Raw genomic sequence first — 19,175 nt, forward strand, 5'->3', positions numbered from 1 at the left:
GCTGTGTTTACCTGAAATCAGCAAACCCGCTCCAATACTCCGCCCTGGTAGAACTATTGTTCCGTCAACTAAAGATGAATTTATCAATAACTTACCTGATCTTTCTCTATTTCGTAATGCACCCGCAAACTCAAATGATCTTGATGTAGTAACCAGCAGTATGGATGCCATCTTTACTAGCACACTAAATACTGTGGCACCCATCAAATTAAAAAAGGCTAGAGAGATTAAAACTATACCATGGTATAATAGTCATACTCGTGCGCTCAAAACAGCAACCCGCGCCCTGGAACGTAAATGGAAAAAAACTAATTTAGAGGTCTTTAGAATTGCGTACAAAGACAGTATGTCCAGCTATAGGAGGGCTCTAAAATCTGGCAGGACCGAACACCTGCGCAAACTGATAGAAAATAATCATAACAATCCTAGATTTTTATTTAACACCATCTCTAAATTAGCTAATAATCGGTCATCCTTGGAACAAACTACTCCACCGTAAATTAGTAGTGATGACTTCATGAATTTTTTCAGTAATAAAATAGAAGGCTTTAGACAAAAAATAGGAGATGCCAAACTTTCTGCACCGGCTTATACTCCAAATCCTGTAAATATTTCATTAAATCATAATAATAACCTACACTGCTTCAAAATCATAGAACATGAAGAGTTAGTAAAAATTATAAATAGCTCTAAACCAGCTACGTGTATGCTGGACTCAATTCCAACAAAATTACTGAAAGAGCTGCTACCTGCTATAGGAGAACCTCTTCTTAACATTATCAACTCTTCTTTATCTATAGGCCATGTTCCAAACTCTTACAAGCTAGCTGTTATTAAGCCTATTATTAAGAAACCGCAACTAGACACCAACAACTTAGCTAACTATAGGCCTATTTCAAATCTTCCATTTATGTCTAAAATACTAGAAAAAGTTGTTTCCACTCAATTATGCTCTTTTCTGCAGACGAACAATATTTTTGAAGTGTTTCAGTCAGGTTTCAGGGCTCACCACAGTACAGAAACCGCCTTAGTGAAAATAACCAACGATTTACTCTTAGCTGCTGACCGAGGGTGCGTCTCGCTATTAGTTTTACTCGATCTTAGTGCGGCATTTGATACCATAGACCACAATATCCTCATAAATCGCTTAAAGTCTACAGGTGTCCAGGGACAGGCTATACAATGGTTTAAGTCATACTTAACTGACCGCTACCAGTTTGTGAATCTTAATGGACAGCCTTCACAAATCTGCCCAGTAAAGTATGGGGTGCCTCAAGGATCAGTTTTAGGCCCTTTACTGTTTACAATTTATATGCTACCTCTGGGAGACATTATTAGAAGACATGGGATCAGCTTTCACTGCTATGCAGATGATACTCAATTATATATTTCAACTAAACCTGACGAGACGTCTGAACTTTCTAAACTAACTGAGTGTATCAAAGACATCAAAGACTGGATGACCAACAATTTTCTTCTCTTAAACTCCGACAAAACAGAATTGTTACTTATTGGGCCTAAATCTTGCACACAGCAGATCTCGCAACTCAATTTACAATTAGAAGGATACAAAGTTAGCTTTAGCTCTACTATAAAAGATTTGGGTGTCATATTTGACAGCAATCTAACTTTTAAAAACCATATATCCCATGTCACTAAAACTGCCTTCTTTCATCTGAGAAATATCGCTAAATTACGAAATATGCTATCCATCTCAGATGCAGAAAAGCTAGTCCATGCTTTTATGACTTCGAGACTGGATTACTGTAATGCTCTATTTGCTGGCTGCCCAGCATCCTCTATTAACAAACTTCAATTAGTACAAAATGCAGCAGCCAGAGTTCTGACCAGGTCTAGAAAATATGATCATATAACCCCAATTTTATCCTCCTTACACTGGCTGCCTGTTAAGTTTCGTATTGAATTTAAAATATTACTTCTCACCTATAAAGCTCTAAATAATCTAGCTCCTGTTTATCTAACCAACCTTCTGTCTCGCTACAAACCAACTCGCTCTTTAAGATCTCAAAATTCAGGGCTTCTGGTAGTACCTAGAATAGCAAAATCAAGTAAAGGAGGTCGAGCCTTCTCTTTCATGGCTCCTACACTCTGGAATAGCCTTCCTGATAACGTCCGAGGCTCAGACACACTCTCCCAGTTCAAAACTAGATTAAAGACCTATCTGTTTAGTAAAGCATACACTCAATGCATCACCTAGCGGGTTCCACACTGGCTTCTACATCTTGCTTATACACACTATGAACAGCAGCTACGCTAATTATTTTCTTTATTCTCTATTTTCACCTGGGGATACTCATCCCGAGGTCCTCAGATTATGCGGAGTCACTGATTGGATCCAAGACCAGCGACGTGATGATCCCAAGGATTCCATATCCGGGACCAGGCCATATCCTGAGCTGCTGCTGCGCTGATGGTCGTGGGGAGTGGAGAACATGAGTCTGATTCCAGCGACGCTCCAGGGACAGACGAGTCTTCGCTGAGGCCATCTTCCAGCCTAAACCACGACGAATGAAGTTCTGCACTAGACTTTTGGCCAGCGGAGAAATTAAAATGGTCGTGACCAACTGAGTCTGGTTCTCTCAAGGTTTTTTTTCTTCACTCCCATCAGGTGAAGTTTTTTTTCCCTCTCCGCTGTGGCCACTGCCTCGCATGATTCAGGATTGGTAGAGCTACGCATCGATGAATTGGCTCTTCAGTGTTTGAACTCTCAGTAATGATTAAATCACACTGAACTGAGCTAAACTGAACTGAACTTAAACACTAAAAACTGAACTACACTGTTCCAGTTACTGAACCACACTGTTCCAGTTACTATGACCATTTATGTGAAGCTGCTTTGACACAATCTACATTGTAAAAGCGCTATACAAATAAAGCTGAATTGAATTGAATTGAATAATGTCAGGTGATCCTTCAAATGTCAGTGTAAATTGTTGAGTGTACCATTAGTGCTCAGTCGTGTTTTTCATAGTTACCAGTGCCGATGGAGTTTTTTTTTTTAGAGCGTCATATTCTGCTGGAAAAGTTTCATTTTAATGGTAATATGCCATGAGCGGAGGTGTATGAGTAACTTCACAAGTTGACCATAGTCTAGAGCGATGACATGCTCATCTACTCCCAGAACCTGGCAGAACGAAATGTTGCAGCTCGTCCGGTCTTCAATGATGAGCCCAAAAGAGGCCACTTCACAGAGCCGGCCCAAGGCTTAAGAGAACTGAGAGGCAGGACAAGATGGCGGGCTGGACTTGGTTAACTTTAGATTTTACACAAATCTCATTGTTTTGTTTTTCACCTAAAATAGTAATTAAAACATCCAAGATGTGTTTTGCCTCATCAAAATGTGGAATTTGATCAGCAAACTACTCATTCTAAGACAACTATGCCTTGGGCTAAATGACTTGGCTTCAAGTACGATGCCACACGATTCAGAAATGAAGGTACAGACTGCACAAACAGATAAACGACATGATGCATCTCATTTCACCACAACTAAAGGCAGCGACAAAAAAAAGTCAAGCTCTCACGATGATGACATTTCTCATGCAACCCTTTAGCAAGCCTACATAGTATTTATGCCTAAAAGTCACTGCATGGGTAAATAAGAAACAAGCAACACACACACACACACACACACACATATATATATATATATATATATATATATATATATATATATATATATATATATATATATATATATATATATATATATCCATGGGCCACTGTAAAGTAATATGGTTCTGTCATAACGTTTTGAATGAAAATCTGCATTTGGATAAGACACCTTTAGTATAGTTTTGATTTTAAGGCATAATAAAGATCAAATGCAAGTACGAGTGGATTTACATTGAAAATTTCAAACGCATCAAGAAAACCATGTGCTAAGGAAATTTCAAACCATTTGGAACGCACAGAGACGAGCTTTTGTGCAAAAATGAACTTAAAGGTGCCTTTAAAAAAGTGTCAAAGTACTTTTGAAAACAAAAAAGCAAACCCCCAATAGGTGGCAGCAAGAGGCCGCTTTATTTGAGTAAAGCATTGAACGATTCATTCAGCCAAAGAAGCCAATAGGATGAACGGACAGATGAATCAATCCCTGAATCATCGACTCACCCGAGTCTTCTTGGCGAAGGCCTGAATCGTTCGTGCAGGGAAACGTCGCTGTGTATTATTCAGAGATGGCCAACTGTTCTGCTGTTTATTTTATTATACTTATCGCAATGATTTTACTACTACTATCAATAAAATTAATATTAATAATGATAATATTGCCGGAAGTTGTACAGCGCATGCGTCACGTGTTCATCATCAGCATCCATGACAACCGTCCTGTGGGTGTTGTTTGAATCTCGCTGTGTCGATTGGCATCTGATCTCTGCGTCCTCCGTGACAATTTTTCCAGATTATCGATATTATTGATCGTTGGATACGTCGATTGATCGCCTGCTGTTCCCATCACTCAGGTTTGACCCTTTTTATTACGCTGTGCTTTGTGTTTGTGTTCAGTATGTCTTGTGTTCACTACAGGTTCCAGAGTCGACTCACCTACGACTCGCTCCAGTTTGAAGGCCTCAACATCAGCGCGGGGGAGCTGAAGCGGCAGATCATGAGGAGCAAGAGGCTGAAGTTCTGCCAGCTGAAGATCAGCAACGCCCAGACTGATGAAGGTGAGTTGAGGAAAAGACACTTCAACTGTTCTACGCTAACATTAGATGCGTTACATCAGACACTTCTGGAAGCTGTAAGGTGGTGCTGATGCTGACATGTAGGGATGTTTTGACTGTTTTAAAAGGCTAATGGCTCTCAAAGTATACCGTGCTCCATAATTATGTGCTGATTCTGATTTTATTTTGCTGTCAGAATACACAGATGATGCTCTCATCCCTAAAAACACGTCGGTCATCATCAGACGGATCCCTGCAGCGGGACTGAAGTCCTCAAACAGAAGATTTGTTGGGTAAGTGCTGTGAAATGAGCACACGCGTCCTCTGTTAGATGTTATATGAAGACTCCTGGTCTGTCCCTGGTGTTTTAGTCACACAAGCTCCTTTGTTTTGCAGACATCAAGCTGGACGCTGGCGTGAACCTTCACCTAGAGCTGATCCTTCACTCCTCTCACTGGAGCAGTTGTTGAAGGTATTGAACAAATGAATAGCACAATAGCAAAACGCAATGTAAAGCACACAATATACGCACACGCACTCAGCTTCTTAGGGAGATTTGAGATTGTTTGAAAGGTTGAGGGTGAAAAAGATTCAAATGTGCAAATGCCTGTGAAACAGACTGAGAATCTGGCTGAGGCAAAGGCGTCAGAGGAGGACAAGCTGAAAGCGGTGATGTACCAGTCCAGCCTGTGCTACTACTCCAGCAGGTGAGCGTTCAGACACTGACAGGTTTGCTTTGTGAGAGATGTCTGAGCTGATTCTCATGGTTCTGATGTTCACTAGTGAGGCCATGAGGCTGCTTGGGATCCCGGGACACCACATTTGGCACTGCCCCACTAATGTGGTAACTGGGTTTTCCAAGCTCACGGTTGCTGTGAACTTGAGCTCTTGTCCTCATCAGTCAGATTGTTTGCTCAGAGTTTGACTGTCACTCCTCAATTCACAGGGCAGCCGCTCCGCGCCGCACAAGCGCATCCGGAAGAGCACAGGGATTCCCCGCAGCTTCCTGTTGGAGGTGGATGACCCAGACCGAAAGGGAGTCATGATAGACGGCAGCGGCAGATACGTCATTCCCATCATAGACGCGTGAGTAAACTGTACTTGGCATAGCCGCATGTTCTAGTGTTTGTCCAAATCTCACATGATGTCTGCTTGTGTGTGTTTGCGCTCGATCTGTTCAGTGAGGCCTATGCTGCTGAGAAGAGAAAGAGGCCGTCCTTCTCCTGCCAGACCGAGCCTTTGCCCTCCTCGTCCTCAGCAGGTGCGGCATCTTCAGTCCGGGACGCCGGAGGGAAACGGTCCCGCTCCCCATCTTCACCAGAGACGCGCGGCGACCAGAAGAGACCACGTCGCTGAGAGACCTTCATCCAAGAGACCTGGAGCCGACGTGTAAATATTGTACATAGTTTATTAATAAAAGATAATAAAGATTATAGCCGCATGAACTGTGTGGACTGGTTAACCTTCACTCCAGCAGTGCAACACACACACACACACACACACACACACACACACGAATGAATTCATAAACACAATATTATGAAGTTTTGCTTTAATTTAGGAAAAGAGAAACTCTTCTGGGCTAAAATCTGATGGGTTTTTTTCAGCGTTCTTACTTCAGTCTTTAATGTCAGGTGATCCTTCAAATGTCAGTGTAAAGTGTTGAGTACACTATTAGTGCTCAGTCGTGTTTTTCTTTTTTTTTCTTTTTTATAACTTTTTATTTGTAGTAGCAATAAACACAGTACAATGATACCACTTAAGAGAAAACATTTCCCACTGCTTAACATTTTTCTTTTTCACAAACTCTAAAGTAACAGAACACAAAAAAATAAAAAATATATAAAAATAAATAAAGGTTTCATCAAATACAATATATGAAAATAACAGTAAAATGGTAACATAAATAATATCAATACTAAATTTCCATAGGTCAGAGAGGGTCAAATCTTTATTTATTCATTCAACTTTAGGTTATTATCAACTGTGAATTACTAATTTAAAAAGATGATTAAGAGGGGGAGTGCAATGGGTCGTAAATTGAAAAAATGTTTGTTATGTGGATGGGAATTAGATAGTAATAGTTTTATATTTCTATGAAGATTGGATGGAGCAATCTAACGTAATCAGTCCACTTGGACCAGATGTTTCTAAATGTATTAATTTGGAGTCGAAGGGAGAATGTAATTTTTTCCATCACATAGATATTATATACTATCTCTAGCCATTCTTGGGTTGTTGGGGATTCAGGAAGTAACCAGTGTCTTGTAATTGCTTTTTTGGCTGCGAGTATTAAAATATCAAGTAAGTATTTATCAGATTTACATATTTGGATATCAGAGCTTCCAAAATAAATAACTATAAATTGAAAGGGTAGTGTAATATTAAGTATGTTTTCTATTACTCCATGTACTTCTACCCAAAATTGTTTTATTACTGGACATTCCCAAAAAATGTGCCAGTGATTAGGTTCCTGAGACCCGCATAGTCTCCAGCACTTAGTGTTCTTTCCTGTGGTGTATGCTCTTTGTTTTGGCGTGATGAAAAATCTCATTAGACATTTCCATCCAAATTCTCTCCACATATGTGAATTAGTACATTTTGATGTAAATCTACATATGTCTAACCATTCTTCCACCGTAATAATGGCATTACTTTCCTTTTCCCATTTTTCTTTAACATATTCTGTTGAATGGGGTTTAATCGATCTAAATCCTTTATAAAGTTTTGAAATTATACCTTTACTCCCACTGCCTTTGTAGGCATCTATAAAAATTTTCAGTATTGAGTCATCCAGATCTGTTTTAATTTTAATATTATTTTCAAAGTGGTTACGTAATTGAAGGTATCTATAAAAATCAGATTTATCCAGGTTATATTCTTTCTTCAGACTTTCAAAATCTTTCAAAAGGCCTTTCTCTGTGAGTGAGTAGAATGTTAATATTCCTTTAGAAATCCAGGATTTAAATCTATAGTCCATTTGATTTGGTTTGAATTCAGTGTCATAAGCACACCATTGAATTATTTGTAGTTTATCATTCAGTTTGTATTCTTCTTTTATAATGTTCCAAATTTTTAATTGGGCTTTAATCCATAAATTTTGCGTTTTTTCGATGTATCCCCCCAGGTTTTTATGTGCCAATATCGCTTGTAATGGAGGATCATTCATTAGTGTAATTTCAATGTCTTTCCATTTTGCTTGATATGTTGGGTTACATAGGTTAACCAGATATTTAGTCTGGGCTGCATAAAAGTAATCCTTAAAGTAGGGTAAAGCCATTCCTCCTTGTTCCTTTGGAAGTTCTACTGTTTTTAATTTAATCCTTGGTTTTTTCCCCTGCCAAATGAATCTAGAAATGGTCTTGTTCAATTCTGACCAATGTGTTTGGGGTATTTCTGTTGGGAGAGCTTGGAATAAATAGAGGTATCCAGGAAGGACATTCACTCTTATTGCGTCAATTCTCTGGCTAAAGCTCAAGAAAGAAACGGCATTCCATCTGTGTATATCATTTTTAATATTTATTAGTAGAGGATCATAATTTACTTTTGCCAATGTTGAAATCTCTTTTGTTAAATGAATTCCTAAGTATTTTAGTGATTTCTGATCCCATTTCATATTCAATTTGTCTTTTATAGTTACTGGGGGTGTATATTTAAAAGATAGGGTCTGTGTTTTTTGTATATTTAATTTATAACCTGCATAGGAACCAAATTTCTCCAGTAAAGTCATTAGTTCAGGAAGTGAGGTTGTGGGTGTGCTTAAATAAATCAAAATATCATCTGCATACAATGCCAGCTTGTGAATATCTCCATTTATGTTTATACCTTTAATATTTTTAGTTTGTCTTATCCATTGTGCCAAAGGTTCTATATATAGAGCAAATAACAATGGTGAGATTGGGCATCCTTGTCTTGTCCCCCGTTGTAATGTTATGGTGTCTGTGAGGTATCCATTTATTTTTATCCGGGCTACTGGTTTATTGTAAATTGTACGAATGCCTTTTATAAAGTTTTCATGTATGCCAAATCTTTCAAGAGCTTTATATAAAAAAGACCAATTTACAGAGTCAAAAGCCTTCTCCGCGTCAAGACTGATTAAAAGAGCCTCCATTTTGTTCTGATATATATGATTTAGTATATGTAAGGATCTTCTAATATTATCATAAGTTTGTCTTTGCGAGATAAAACCTGTCTGATCTTTATGTATTAGCTGCGGAAGAATCTTTTCCAGTCTTTTGGCGAGAATGCCTGTGTATAATTTATAATCAACATTTAAGATCGAGATTGGCCTATATGAACCGCATTCTAATTTATCTTTCCCCTCCTTTGGTAAAACAGAGATTACTGCTTCATTCCATGATGGGGGCATCTTACCCTCTTTTATAGTGATATTGCACGCTTGGAGTAGGCTTGGAGTTAAGTTTGATCGAAAAGTTTTATACCATTCTGATGAAAACCCGTCGGGGCCAGGTGACTTATTTGATTTAAGATTAGAAATAGCGTTGACTAATTCAGTTTCAGTTATTTCAGCAGTTAATATTTTATTTTGTTCTTCTGTTACAACTGGTAGGTTGATAGAATCGAGAAATTGTTCTATTTGTTGGGCGTTCTTTAAATGTGGCTGAGTATACAAGAGCTCGTAATAGTTTTTAAAAGTCTTTTGTATTTCATGTTGTTTGTGTAGTGTATTTTTAGAATTCAAATCCCTTATTTTGTATATTGATCTCTCAATTTGTTGTTTTTGCATCCTTCTTGCTAACAATTTAGTGCCCTTTGGACCAGATTCATAGTATTTTTGTTTTGTAAAATTAATCTTTCTTTCAATTTCTTGTGCATATATTCAATTTATCTCGTTTCTGATTTTCTTTATTTTAGTCATTAAATCAGATTTTTTTTCCTTCTTATGTTGTAATTCCAGATCTTTTAGTTCTTCATTAAGGTTTGTTAATTTTAATCGTTTTTGTTTCTTTTCTTGAGCACATAGTGATATGATTCTACCTCTAATGACTGCTTTTAATGTATCCCATAATATGGCTGGGTTAACTTCTCCATTATCATTCTCTGTAAAAAATAACTTTATATCTTCCTTAATTTGAGTTTGAAATTGTTGATTATTCAGCATATTTGTATTTAATCTCCACAATGTTCTTCCTGGATTATCTCTAATATGTATAGTACAAGAGAGAGGGGCGTGATCAGATAGGTCAATCGTTCCAATATCACAGGTTTGTACTCTATGTCGATCTCGCTTGAGTACAAAAAAATAATCTATTCGTGAGTATACATCATGGGGGTTTGAGTAAAAAGTGTAGTCACGGCCTGTTGGATAAAGATCTCTCCAGAGATCTACTATACCTAGCTCATTCATTACAATTTTTATTTTTTTATGTAGGGGTGTGAGTTTAGAGTTTTTTGATGAATCTAGATTTGGATTAAGACGGATATTCCAATCTCCACCACATATAACAATTCCTTTGCCTTCTATCATTAAGTCAATTATTTTCCTATAGAAAGATAACTTGCTTCCTGGGGGAGCACATACATTACATACAGTTATATTAATATCTTCAACTTTCCCTGTTACTGAAATATATCTCCCTTCCTTGTCTGAAATTTCTGAGAGGTGTTCAAATGGTATTTTTTGCGAAATTAATATTGCTACTCCCCTTCTATGTCCTGATTTGTAAGAAGAATAATACACTTTGGAAAATCCCATTCTCTTTAATTTTTCATGTTCTATTGGTGTAAGGTGTGTCTCTTGTAACAACACTATCCCTGCATTTTCTTTTTTCATTTTTAACAGTATTTGACTCCTCTTAGCTGGATTCAACACTCCATTTACATTAAATGTAATAACATTAAGATTACCTTTATTCATATTTTTGTAGTTTACTAACCAATTTAATTCCCCTCTGCGTCTCTCTTATTGACCGTAGTGTATATTTTGACATTGCCTCTCTTAAATTATAGATACTAAACTGATACCAAATTAGAACAATTTTAAAGAACATTACACCACCGTAACTAACAAGAACAGTTGCTTCCGGTGTAGAGGCTCGATTCTAAAGAGCCTTATGGGGCTTACTGCGTTTTAAGCCTCCGTAAGGGAAATGTCCACTTTATTCAAGAAGTGGGGCCCTATTAATTGGTCGTAAATTAGTCCAGACAACACAAAAAAAAAAGTCTAACTCCAAAAGAAAATTATCCTCGGATGACAGTCAATAATCAAGTACCGACATTTTCAAACATTATTCGAACGCAATTAGGAATATAACGTTATTCATTCAGATGATTGTTTCAAAAACAGTCAGATAGGATAAAATATTGGTGTGAAAGACATATGAGATCTTAGCTGTTTTCCTGGATTAGATGTATAGAATTCCGTTTTTGTTCATTTTCTAAATTGCTTAAGCTTCTCCTTATACTGACTGCGGGAAGCTTTTTTGGGTTGTGCGTCACCGGCCACCTCTCCGTATCTCTGATCTTCTCCCCGGTCCTGTCGTTTCAGTACCGGTTGCCAGGTGGTTAGTTGTTTAGCTGTAATTTCCTCCTGTTCTATTGCCACGGAAGGTTTCACCACCGCGACCGTAAATCCACGCTTGACCAAGTCTTTCGTTGCCTCCGTCGCACTCTGGTACAGTTGGGTGCCATCCTCATAGAAAACACGCATCCTTGCCGGGTATGGGGTCTGGAATTTTATTTGCTTCTCCTTCAATACTTTCTTGACTTCGACATACTCTCCTCGCTTTTTAAGCACCTCTAAAGGGAAGTCGTGGTCTACGAAGAAACGAGTGTCATTAAAATACACCTTTTTTCTCTGCCAGGCCTTTCGAAGCACTTCTTCTTTCGTCCGAAAATTTCACTACTTTTGAGCGTGGCTTTGCCTCCGGGTTACTGGGTTTCGGTTGTAACGCTCGATGTGCTCGTTCAATTCCAAGTTCACGGTCCCGGGGTAAGTCCAATGCGTTTTTCAGCAAATTATTTAGAAACTCGATCATGTCTGTGCCTTCCTTGTCTTCAGGTATACCGTAAATCCTTAGATTATCTCTGCGTGCCCGTCCTTCCTGATCGAGCAACTCTGGCTTCCAGATTAGCTTGGCGCTGTATGAGGCGTTTGATTAGCGTCGATGCTAATTGTAGCGTGGTCTCGGTCTCTTCAATTCTTTCCTCAGCCTCTTCCAGTCTATCGTTCGTTCTTTTTAATTCCTGTTTGAATTCGTCAAACTGCTCCATGTTATCCTTTCTGAATTCTCGAAGTTCGATGAGAATACACCGCAGACTGACCTCGGGGCCCTCTTCGCCATGAGGTGATGGTGTCCGGGAACGGCTTCTGTTTAACGTTACTTGACTTGTTTCAGGGTTGTTTTCTGATACATTCGATGTTATTTTGCTCCTTGTGGTGACCCCTTTCTCCATCATTACTTTAATACTCCCAAAGTTTCACAAAATCAGGTTTTAGGGGGTTATTTTGTTAACCGTCGGCGAGCTCGAAGATTAAGCAGTCATCCTGTCGGTGACGCAACCGGAAGTCCTCTCTCAGTCGTGTTTTTCATAGTTACCAGTGCCGATGGAGTTTTTTAAAGCGTCATATTCTGCTGGAAACGTTTCATTTGAATGGTAATGTCCCATAAGCGGAGGTCTTGTGAGTAACTTCACAAGTCGGTCAAAGTCTACACCGGTGACAAGCTCATCTACTCCCAGAACCTGCTACTCTCTACCTACACGTTGTCAGCTGATGTTTCAAAACCTCAACACTCGCATACAGAACAGCCTCAGCGTCTGCACCTCTTATCGGCACTAGCTGCAAGTCTACACCCCCTCTGTCCAGAAGTGAGCACAGCCTCTTGGTACCATCCCAGCAAGCATTTTTTTGGGGTGTTTAAAGGTGCCAACTGACCATCAAAAGTAAAAATGACTCATTTTATCTCATCCCAACAGGGAAACCACCAACAATAAAGAATGAGTTACTATCTGGTGTCATGGCTTTGCAATTAAAACAAGTTTAGTTATAATGGAGGTCATTGGGGGCAAAAACAGCCACTTGAACAATATGAACAATACATAAGGGTTAAAAGTCTAATAGACGGCTTGGTTAAAACCAGGCTAAATCTAGGCTGTCAGTGAGTGTGCACCCCTAACCCCGCCTCTCACAGTGACCTCACTAGCTCCGCTGAGTGCTTTGTGTCTCAGATTGCATGCAAGTCTGCAGCCAGATACTGCTGGAAGCTAGTCATCAAATACACAGGAACGAATGACTACACGTGTCAATCTGTCTATTAAACTATCTAATCTGTCTAGTCAGTCTTTTATTATCTTTTATATGCAAAAATATTCATTCATAAAAACATATGTATATATGAACACTGGGTCAAATAGGGTCCGTGCATTTTAAATCTAATAACAAAAATAACCCAATGTTGGTTTTGTCCATATTTAAATGAACGTGTGTAAACGCACGCTTTGATCAAACCTTTTATTCCCCTTGATGATATTGTGCTTTTTTTCCCCCTCAATGCCCTCCAAAGTTTCAATGTTTGGCCGTGTCTGCCATATCTGTTTTGTTTAAAAAAAAAAAAAGGAAAAAAAAGGAATGCATCGGTTCCTGCATGTAGAATTCAGAAATCTCATGGCATTGAAAGAAAACTGGCAACAGTTGAGTGCCGAGGTCAAAGGTCAGATGAGCAGGCATCACACCTGATAAACACCTGGGGCAACTGTACAGTAAAAAAAAACAACAAGATTAAGAAATATTGCTTTAATTTGAGAGAGACAAAAAAAACTCTTCCGTGTTAAAATTTGATGTTCCTCCAGCGTTCTTACGTCAGTCTTTAATGTCAGGTGATCCTTCAAATGTCAGTGTAAATTGTTGAGTGTACCATTAGTGCTCAGTCGTGTTTTTCATAGTTACCAGTGCCGATGGAGTTTTTTTTTTTTAGAGCGTCATATTCTGCTGGAAAAGTTTCATTTTAATGGTAATATGCCATGAGCGGAGGTGTATGAGTAACTTCACAAGTTGACCATAGTCTAGACCGATGACATGCTCATCTACTCCCAGAACCTGGCAGAACGAAATGTTGCAGCTCGTCCGGTCTTCAATGATGAGCCCAAAAGAGGCCACTTCACAGAGCCGGCCCAAGGCTTAAGAGAACTGAGAGGCAGGACAAGATGGCGGGCTGGACTTGGTTAACTTTAGATTTTACACAAATCTCATTGTTTTGTTTTTCACCTAAAATAGTAATTAAAACATCCAAGATGTGTTTTGCCTCATCAAAATGTGGAATTTGATCAGCAAACTACTCATTCTAAGACAACTATGCCTTGGGCTAAATGACTTGGCTTCAAGTACGATGCCACACGATTCAGAAATGAAGGTACAGACTGCACAAACAGATAAACGACATGATGCATCTCATTTCACCACAACTAAAGGCAGCGACAAAAAAAAAGTCAAGCTCTCACGATGATGACATTTCTCATGCAACCCTTTAGCAAGCCTACATAGTATTTATGCCTATAAGTCACTGCATGGGTAAATAAGAAACAAGCAACACACACATACTTGTTTTTGTGCATTGTGGGGGTCACCTGTCACGGTGGTTACGTAATGGGGACCGCCCTTTCTGATGATGTTAGAGACATAAAAAAATAGTTTGCCACACAAAAACACAAACTATTTCATAAAATCACTTCAGATTTTGGATATTCTGCAATTTTATTTTTAGACCTGACACAGTGGTCACTTGTGGGGACATTTCAGGTTTTGTGTAGAAGTGGGGTCCGCCACATACACAACCGATTTTTAGACAAAGTGGGGACCAATTACTGGTTTTGAGACAAAGTAAGGACCAGTTCCAGATACACATTACCGGTATTGAGTCAAAGTAGGGACCAGGTCTACACACACATTACTGGTATTGAGTCAAAGTAGGGACCAGATCTACACACACATTACTGGTATTGAGTCAAAGTAAGGACCAGGTCTACACACACATTACCGGTATTGAGTCAAAGTAAGGACCAGATCTACACACACATTATTGGTATTGAGTCAAAGTAAGGACCAGGTCTACACACACATTACCGGTATTGAGTCAAAGTAAGGACCAGATCTACACACACATTATTGGTATTGAGTCAAAGTAAGGACCAGGTCTACACACACATTACCGGTATTGAGTCAAAGTAAGGACCAGGTCTACACACACATTACCGGTATTGAGTCAAAGTAGGGACCAGATCTACACACACATCACTGGTTTTGAGTCAAAGTAAGGACCAGTTCTACACACACATTACCGGTTTTTAGTCAAAGTAAGGACCAGTTCTACACACACATTACCGGTTTTTAGGCAACGTGGGGATCAGATCAGCACCCTTACTAATATTAAATTTTAAACCTCAATCAAGTAATTTGACAGTAAACTGCTTTAGAATTTTCATTTGAAGAGCAGGTCAGTTTATAAAAAATGTAATTTGAATACAGAAGGAACCTCAAGATCCAAACAGGAAATGGTCCAGAATAGATTTAATAAATGTTATATTTATTATAAATAATTTCCACAAAACCTTTAAACACAAAAAAAACAGTAAACACAAAATCCATGAAACTCTCTTGCTTGTCTAAAAGCAGTTCTCATTGGGTATAACAAGCTTCCACATAACTCTTCCATGTCTGCGTGCACATTTAGTTAAGTGCAATAGCAAATAATATTAACCGGTTAGTTCACCTCAAAATGAAGATTCTTTTATTAATTCCTCTCCTTCAAATTGTTTCAATCCCTTGCTGTCTATGGAGGATGAGGAGTTCTTGCACTTCATCTAAGTTATCTTCCTTTGAGTCTGAAGAAGAATGAAGGTCTCAGGGGATTAGAGTGAGATGAGGGCAAGTAATTAATAATATAATGTACATTTTTGGGTAAACTTTTAAAACCCACCAGTATGTTCTATTTCTGTTTCTGTCGTATTTTAACTATTTGAAAAAAAAAACATTAAAAATATTTTAAAATATATTAATAAAGAACTGAACCCCACAAATGCAAAACCTTCATCATATAACCAAGCCACCAAAACTCCAAATAGACATCATTTGTTAAGCATTAACTCTACATTAATAGTAAGCAGTTTATAAACACAGCTAGATGCTCTATTGTTGACTTATAAGCATGTGTAATGTGCTCAATTTTTGTGTTTTCATACTTTGTTTATAATTCATTTTTCATAACTAAATGAAGTATTGCATTATTTACAAACTGTCTAAGAATAATTGGTGTTTTTTAAGATCATTAAGAATGAGTAAATAAATGATTAAAAAACTATATAAATGAACATTTATACATTTACTATTCAGGCATATAATCAGGGCTAAAAAAAAAAGAAAAAAAAAAGAAAATCCAATCGGTTCACTCTACACACAGCCCCACTCCTTGGTATCGAGCTCAGGCCCGGCCCTACATTTAGATGTTGTATAATATGAAATAGCAGTAAAAATTATGAAAATTGTTATGAAATAGTTTTTCAGTTATGTAGCCTAATACAAATATTTAGTACACTGCACAGTGCAATTATTATTTAAATTTATTATATCCATTATTATTAATATTAGTAAAATCTTTTTAAAAAATTTACTTTAGGCTATACTGCTATTTGCTCATGCAAAATTAAACACCAGAAAATATATCGTAGGCCTATATTAAGAGCTAAATTACAGTTAGCATCATAATTAGTTCAATTATGTGCTGTAGGCTATTGATTGACCAACACCCCCTGTATACAGTTTACACACTGCAGGTCTACTGTTCTGATGTGTATTTTGAATTACTTGTTTTAAATGACAGTAAGACATGCTATATTTAGTTTTTATAGTAAAATATACATTATAATCCAGTACAAAGTAAAATAATATTTATTAGTGGCCTATTGGCAGCGTATAGCCGTTAAGCTTATAGTCTAAGCATGTCATTTATTTATTATTAACATAAATTACAAACTAGCATCCTTATGATTTTATTTCGTTTCTGTATATTTTTATCAAACGTAAAATGCAATGATTTATACTTTGGTTTTAATTTTATTAGAAATTTAATAGCCGTTTAGGCAACACTACTTCTACATGTCATTGGCTCTGATTGCGTTTTTTACAGATAACCTATTTACAAAGATTTTTATTAAACAAGTGCACTACCACAAGATATTTTTGTAGGTGTAAAAATCTAAAAAGTATCATTATCATATTCTTGCCTTATTCATCTTTAATATAAATATAAAATTTAACACATTCATTGATTAAACTAGGGATGCTAACGATTACTCGATTGATTTATTGTCGGTAACCCTTTAAAACCGATAGACCTTATCGATGACCGATTAAGCATGGGCATTTAATAAGTTATGCTTTGCTCTTTGAGATGCGTCCACGATTTCACACATTACATAATCAAGTGTGCGCAGTTTAGGCTACGTTACCCTATGGAGTCGTGCACTCTCTTGACTTTGCATATTGGTTATGCACATATTGGTCATACCTATTATGCTCAGATCTCGTTTATCCGCTGGTGCTGCCATTAATCCGCTGGTCAAGTAATCAAAAAGTAGGCTACATGACGTTTAATTATGGGCAGGTTATTAAGACCAAACATTGGTTGTGCAAACTGTATTACGTTCTCTAAAATTTTAAAGTGTTTTAAGCTACATTATCTTTTATAGACTGGCATAGGCCTAAATACGCATCACGGCCAGACATTTATAGTTTATATAAAAACGAGCGTCACCGTCGCATTTGTTCACATGCTTTAAATTAATGCTTTTTGTCTCCCAAAAATAATATAATAAAGAGAACGATAAAATAACATTATTAACCGTTTAACTGTAAACATTTCTGTTCAGAACGATTAAAGTTGATCTTTTTTTTCGGTTTTCGTTTCTGTTCCTGAAAAATGTCATTTGATTCTGTTTTTCGTTTCCGTTCCTTGAACCGGTTTGGAGCCCTGCATATAATACGTTTTTCTGCATGTTAAATAATGCTTTATTAACTCAACTTCATGTAGTTTTGAGATCTAATCTAAAGTGAGGAATATTGATGCTTTAAAAATCCCTTATAAATGACAATTAAAGGCTCAGAATCATTCATTTATTCATTTATTTTCATTTTGGTTTTCTCTCTTTATTAATTCGGGGTCGCAACAGCGGATTGAACCACCAACTTATCCAGCATGTTTTTATGCAGCGGATGCCCTTCCAGTTGCAACCCATCCCTGGGACACATCCATACACATACACACTCATTTACTACGGACCATTTTAGGCTACCCAATTCACCTGTACCGCATGTAGGAGCACCTGGAGGAAACCCACACCAACACAGGGAGAACATGCAAACTTTACACAGAAATGCCAACTGACCCAGCTAGGGCTCGAACCAGCGACCTTCTTGCTGTGAGGTGACAGCACTACCTACTGTGTATCAAATAAACAATAAGTATTTGCAATCGTACCTAAACAAATACAATTACTGTAAATTTTAAACATTGCTGAATAACAGGAGTGTCGAAATACAACATCATTTGATAAAACAACAATATAATAATTTAACAATACATTACGTGTAAAGCAATTTTATATTTAGACAAGATTGCAATGATTTACTTTTCATTTGATACAGTTTCATTTGAGCATCTTGTAATAAGTAGAAATTAATAGTCATTTTTTCCCTGTATATAATGTAACTGAGCCTTATATTGTCATTTATAATGGATTTATAAAGCATGAATAGCCCTCGCTTTAGATTAGATCACAAAACTGCATGAAGTTGAGTTCATAAAGCATTTATTAACATACTAAACAACTTATTATATGCCTGAATAATAAGAATTATCAATGTTATTATGAATAGTTTATTAATCATTTACTTGCACATTCTGAATTATCTAAAAAAAAAAACACCTACTACTTTTAAATATCTGGTTTGTTAATGATGTATTTTTCATTACTAAATTAAGTATTGCATTATTTACCAAGTATGAAAACAATCATTAAGCACATTATAATTGTGCTTATAAGTCAATAATATTTGTAATTTATATTTATAAATATAATTTATAAACTGCTTACTAATGTCTATTAATGTAGCGTTAATGCTTAACAAACGTTCAACTAACTATTTGCTAATGTTTCATAAATAATTCATTGTGTGCAGTTATTATAGTGTTACCCAACATTTATATATCTTATTAATCAGGCATATAGTAATGGTTACTCTGTCTAATAATAAATGCTTTATAAACTCAACTTCATGCAGTTTTGTGAGCTAATCTAAAGTGAGGACTATTGATGCTTTATAAATCCCTTATAAATGAAAATTAAAATCTCAGCTATATTCTACACAGAAAAAAAGAAATAAATTAAAAGGGGGAGTGATTTATAGCTTTATATATATATATGGTGAAGCAGTGGCGCGGTAGGTAGTGCTGTCGCCTCACAGCAAGAGCAAGAAGG

General features: G+C 37.2%; 2 protein-coding genes across 3 annotated transcripts in view; one reads left to right on the forward strand and one right to left on the reverse strand.

Moving 5' to 3' along the window:
• Window positions 1-19,175, reverse strand: part of LOC147842743 (uncharacterized) — a 227,523-nt gene that overhangs the window by 75,794 nt on the left and 132,554 nt on the right. The gene's annotated exons all lie outside the window — the stretch shown is intronic.
• On the forward strand, window positions 4,355-6,510 carry LOC147842746 (E3 ubiquitin-protein ligase RBBP6-like). Of its 2 annotated transcripts, XM_087265017.1 has the most exons (7): window positions 4,355-4,688; window positions 4,882-4,978; window positions 5,082-5,157; window positions 5,304-5,392; window positions 5,469-5,529; window positions 5,632-5,771; window positions 5,867-6,510. In XM_087265017.1, the coding sequence occupies exons 1-7, from the start codon at window positions 4,529-4,531 to the stop codon at window positions 6,039-6,041; spliced, it is 798 nt and encodes a 265-aa protein (XP_087121143.1). In that variant the 5' UTR covers window positions 4,355-4,528; the 3' UTR covers window positions 6,042-6,510. The 2 variants fall into 2 exon arrangements, with proteins under 2 accessions (XP_087121143.1, XP_087121144.1); XM_087265018.1 differs by lacking the exon at window positions 5,469-5,529.

The sequence above is a fragment of the Danio rerio genome, chromosome 8 (assembly GCF_052040795.2).
Source record: "Danio rerio strain M-AB ecotype USA chromosome 8, GRCz13ab, whole genome shotgun sequence".
Taxonomy (NCBI): domain Eukaryota; kingdom Metazoa; phylum Chordata; class Actinopteri; order Cypriniformes; family Danionidae; genus Danio; species Danio rerio.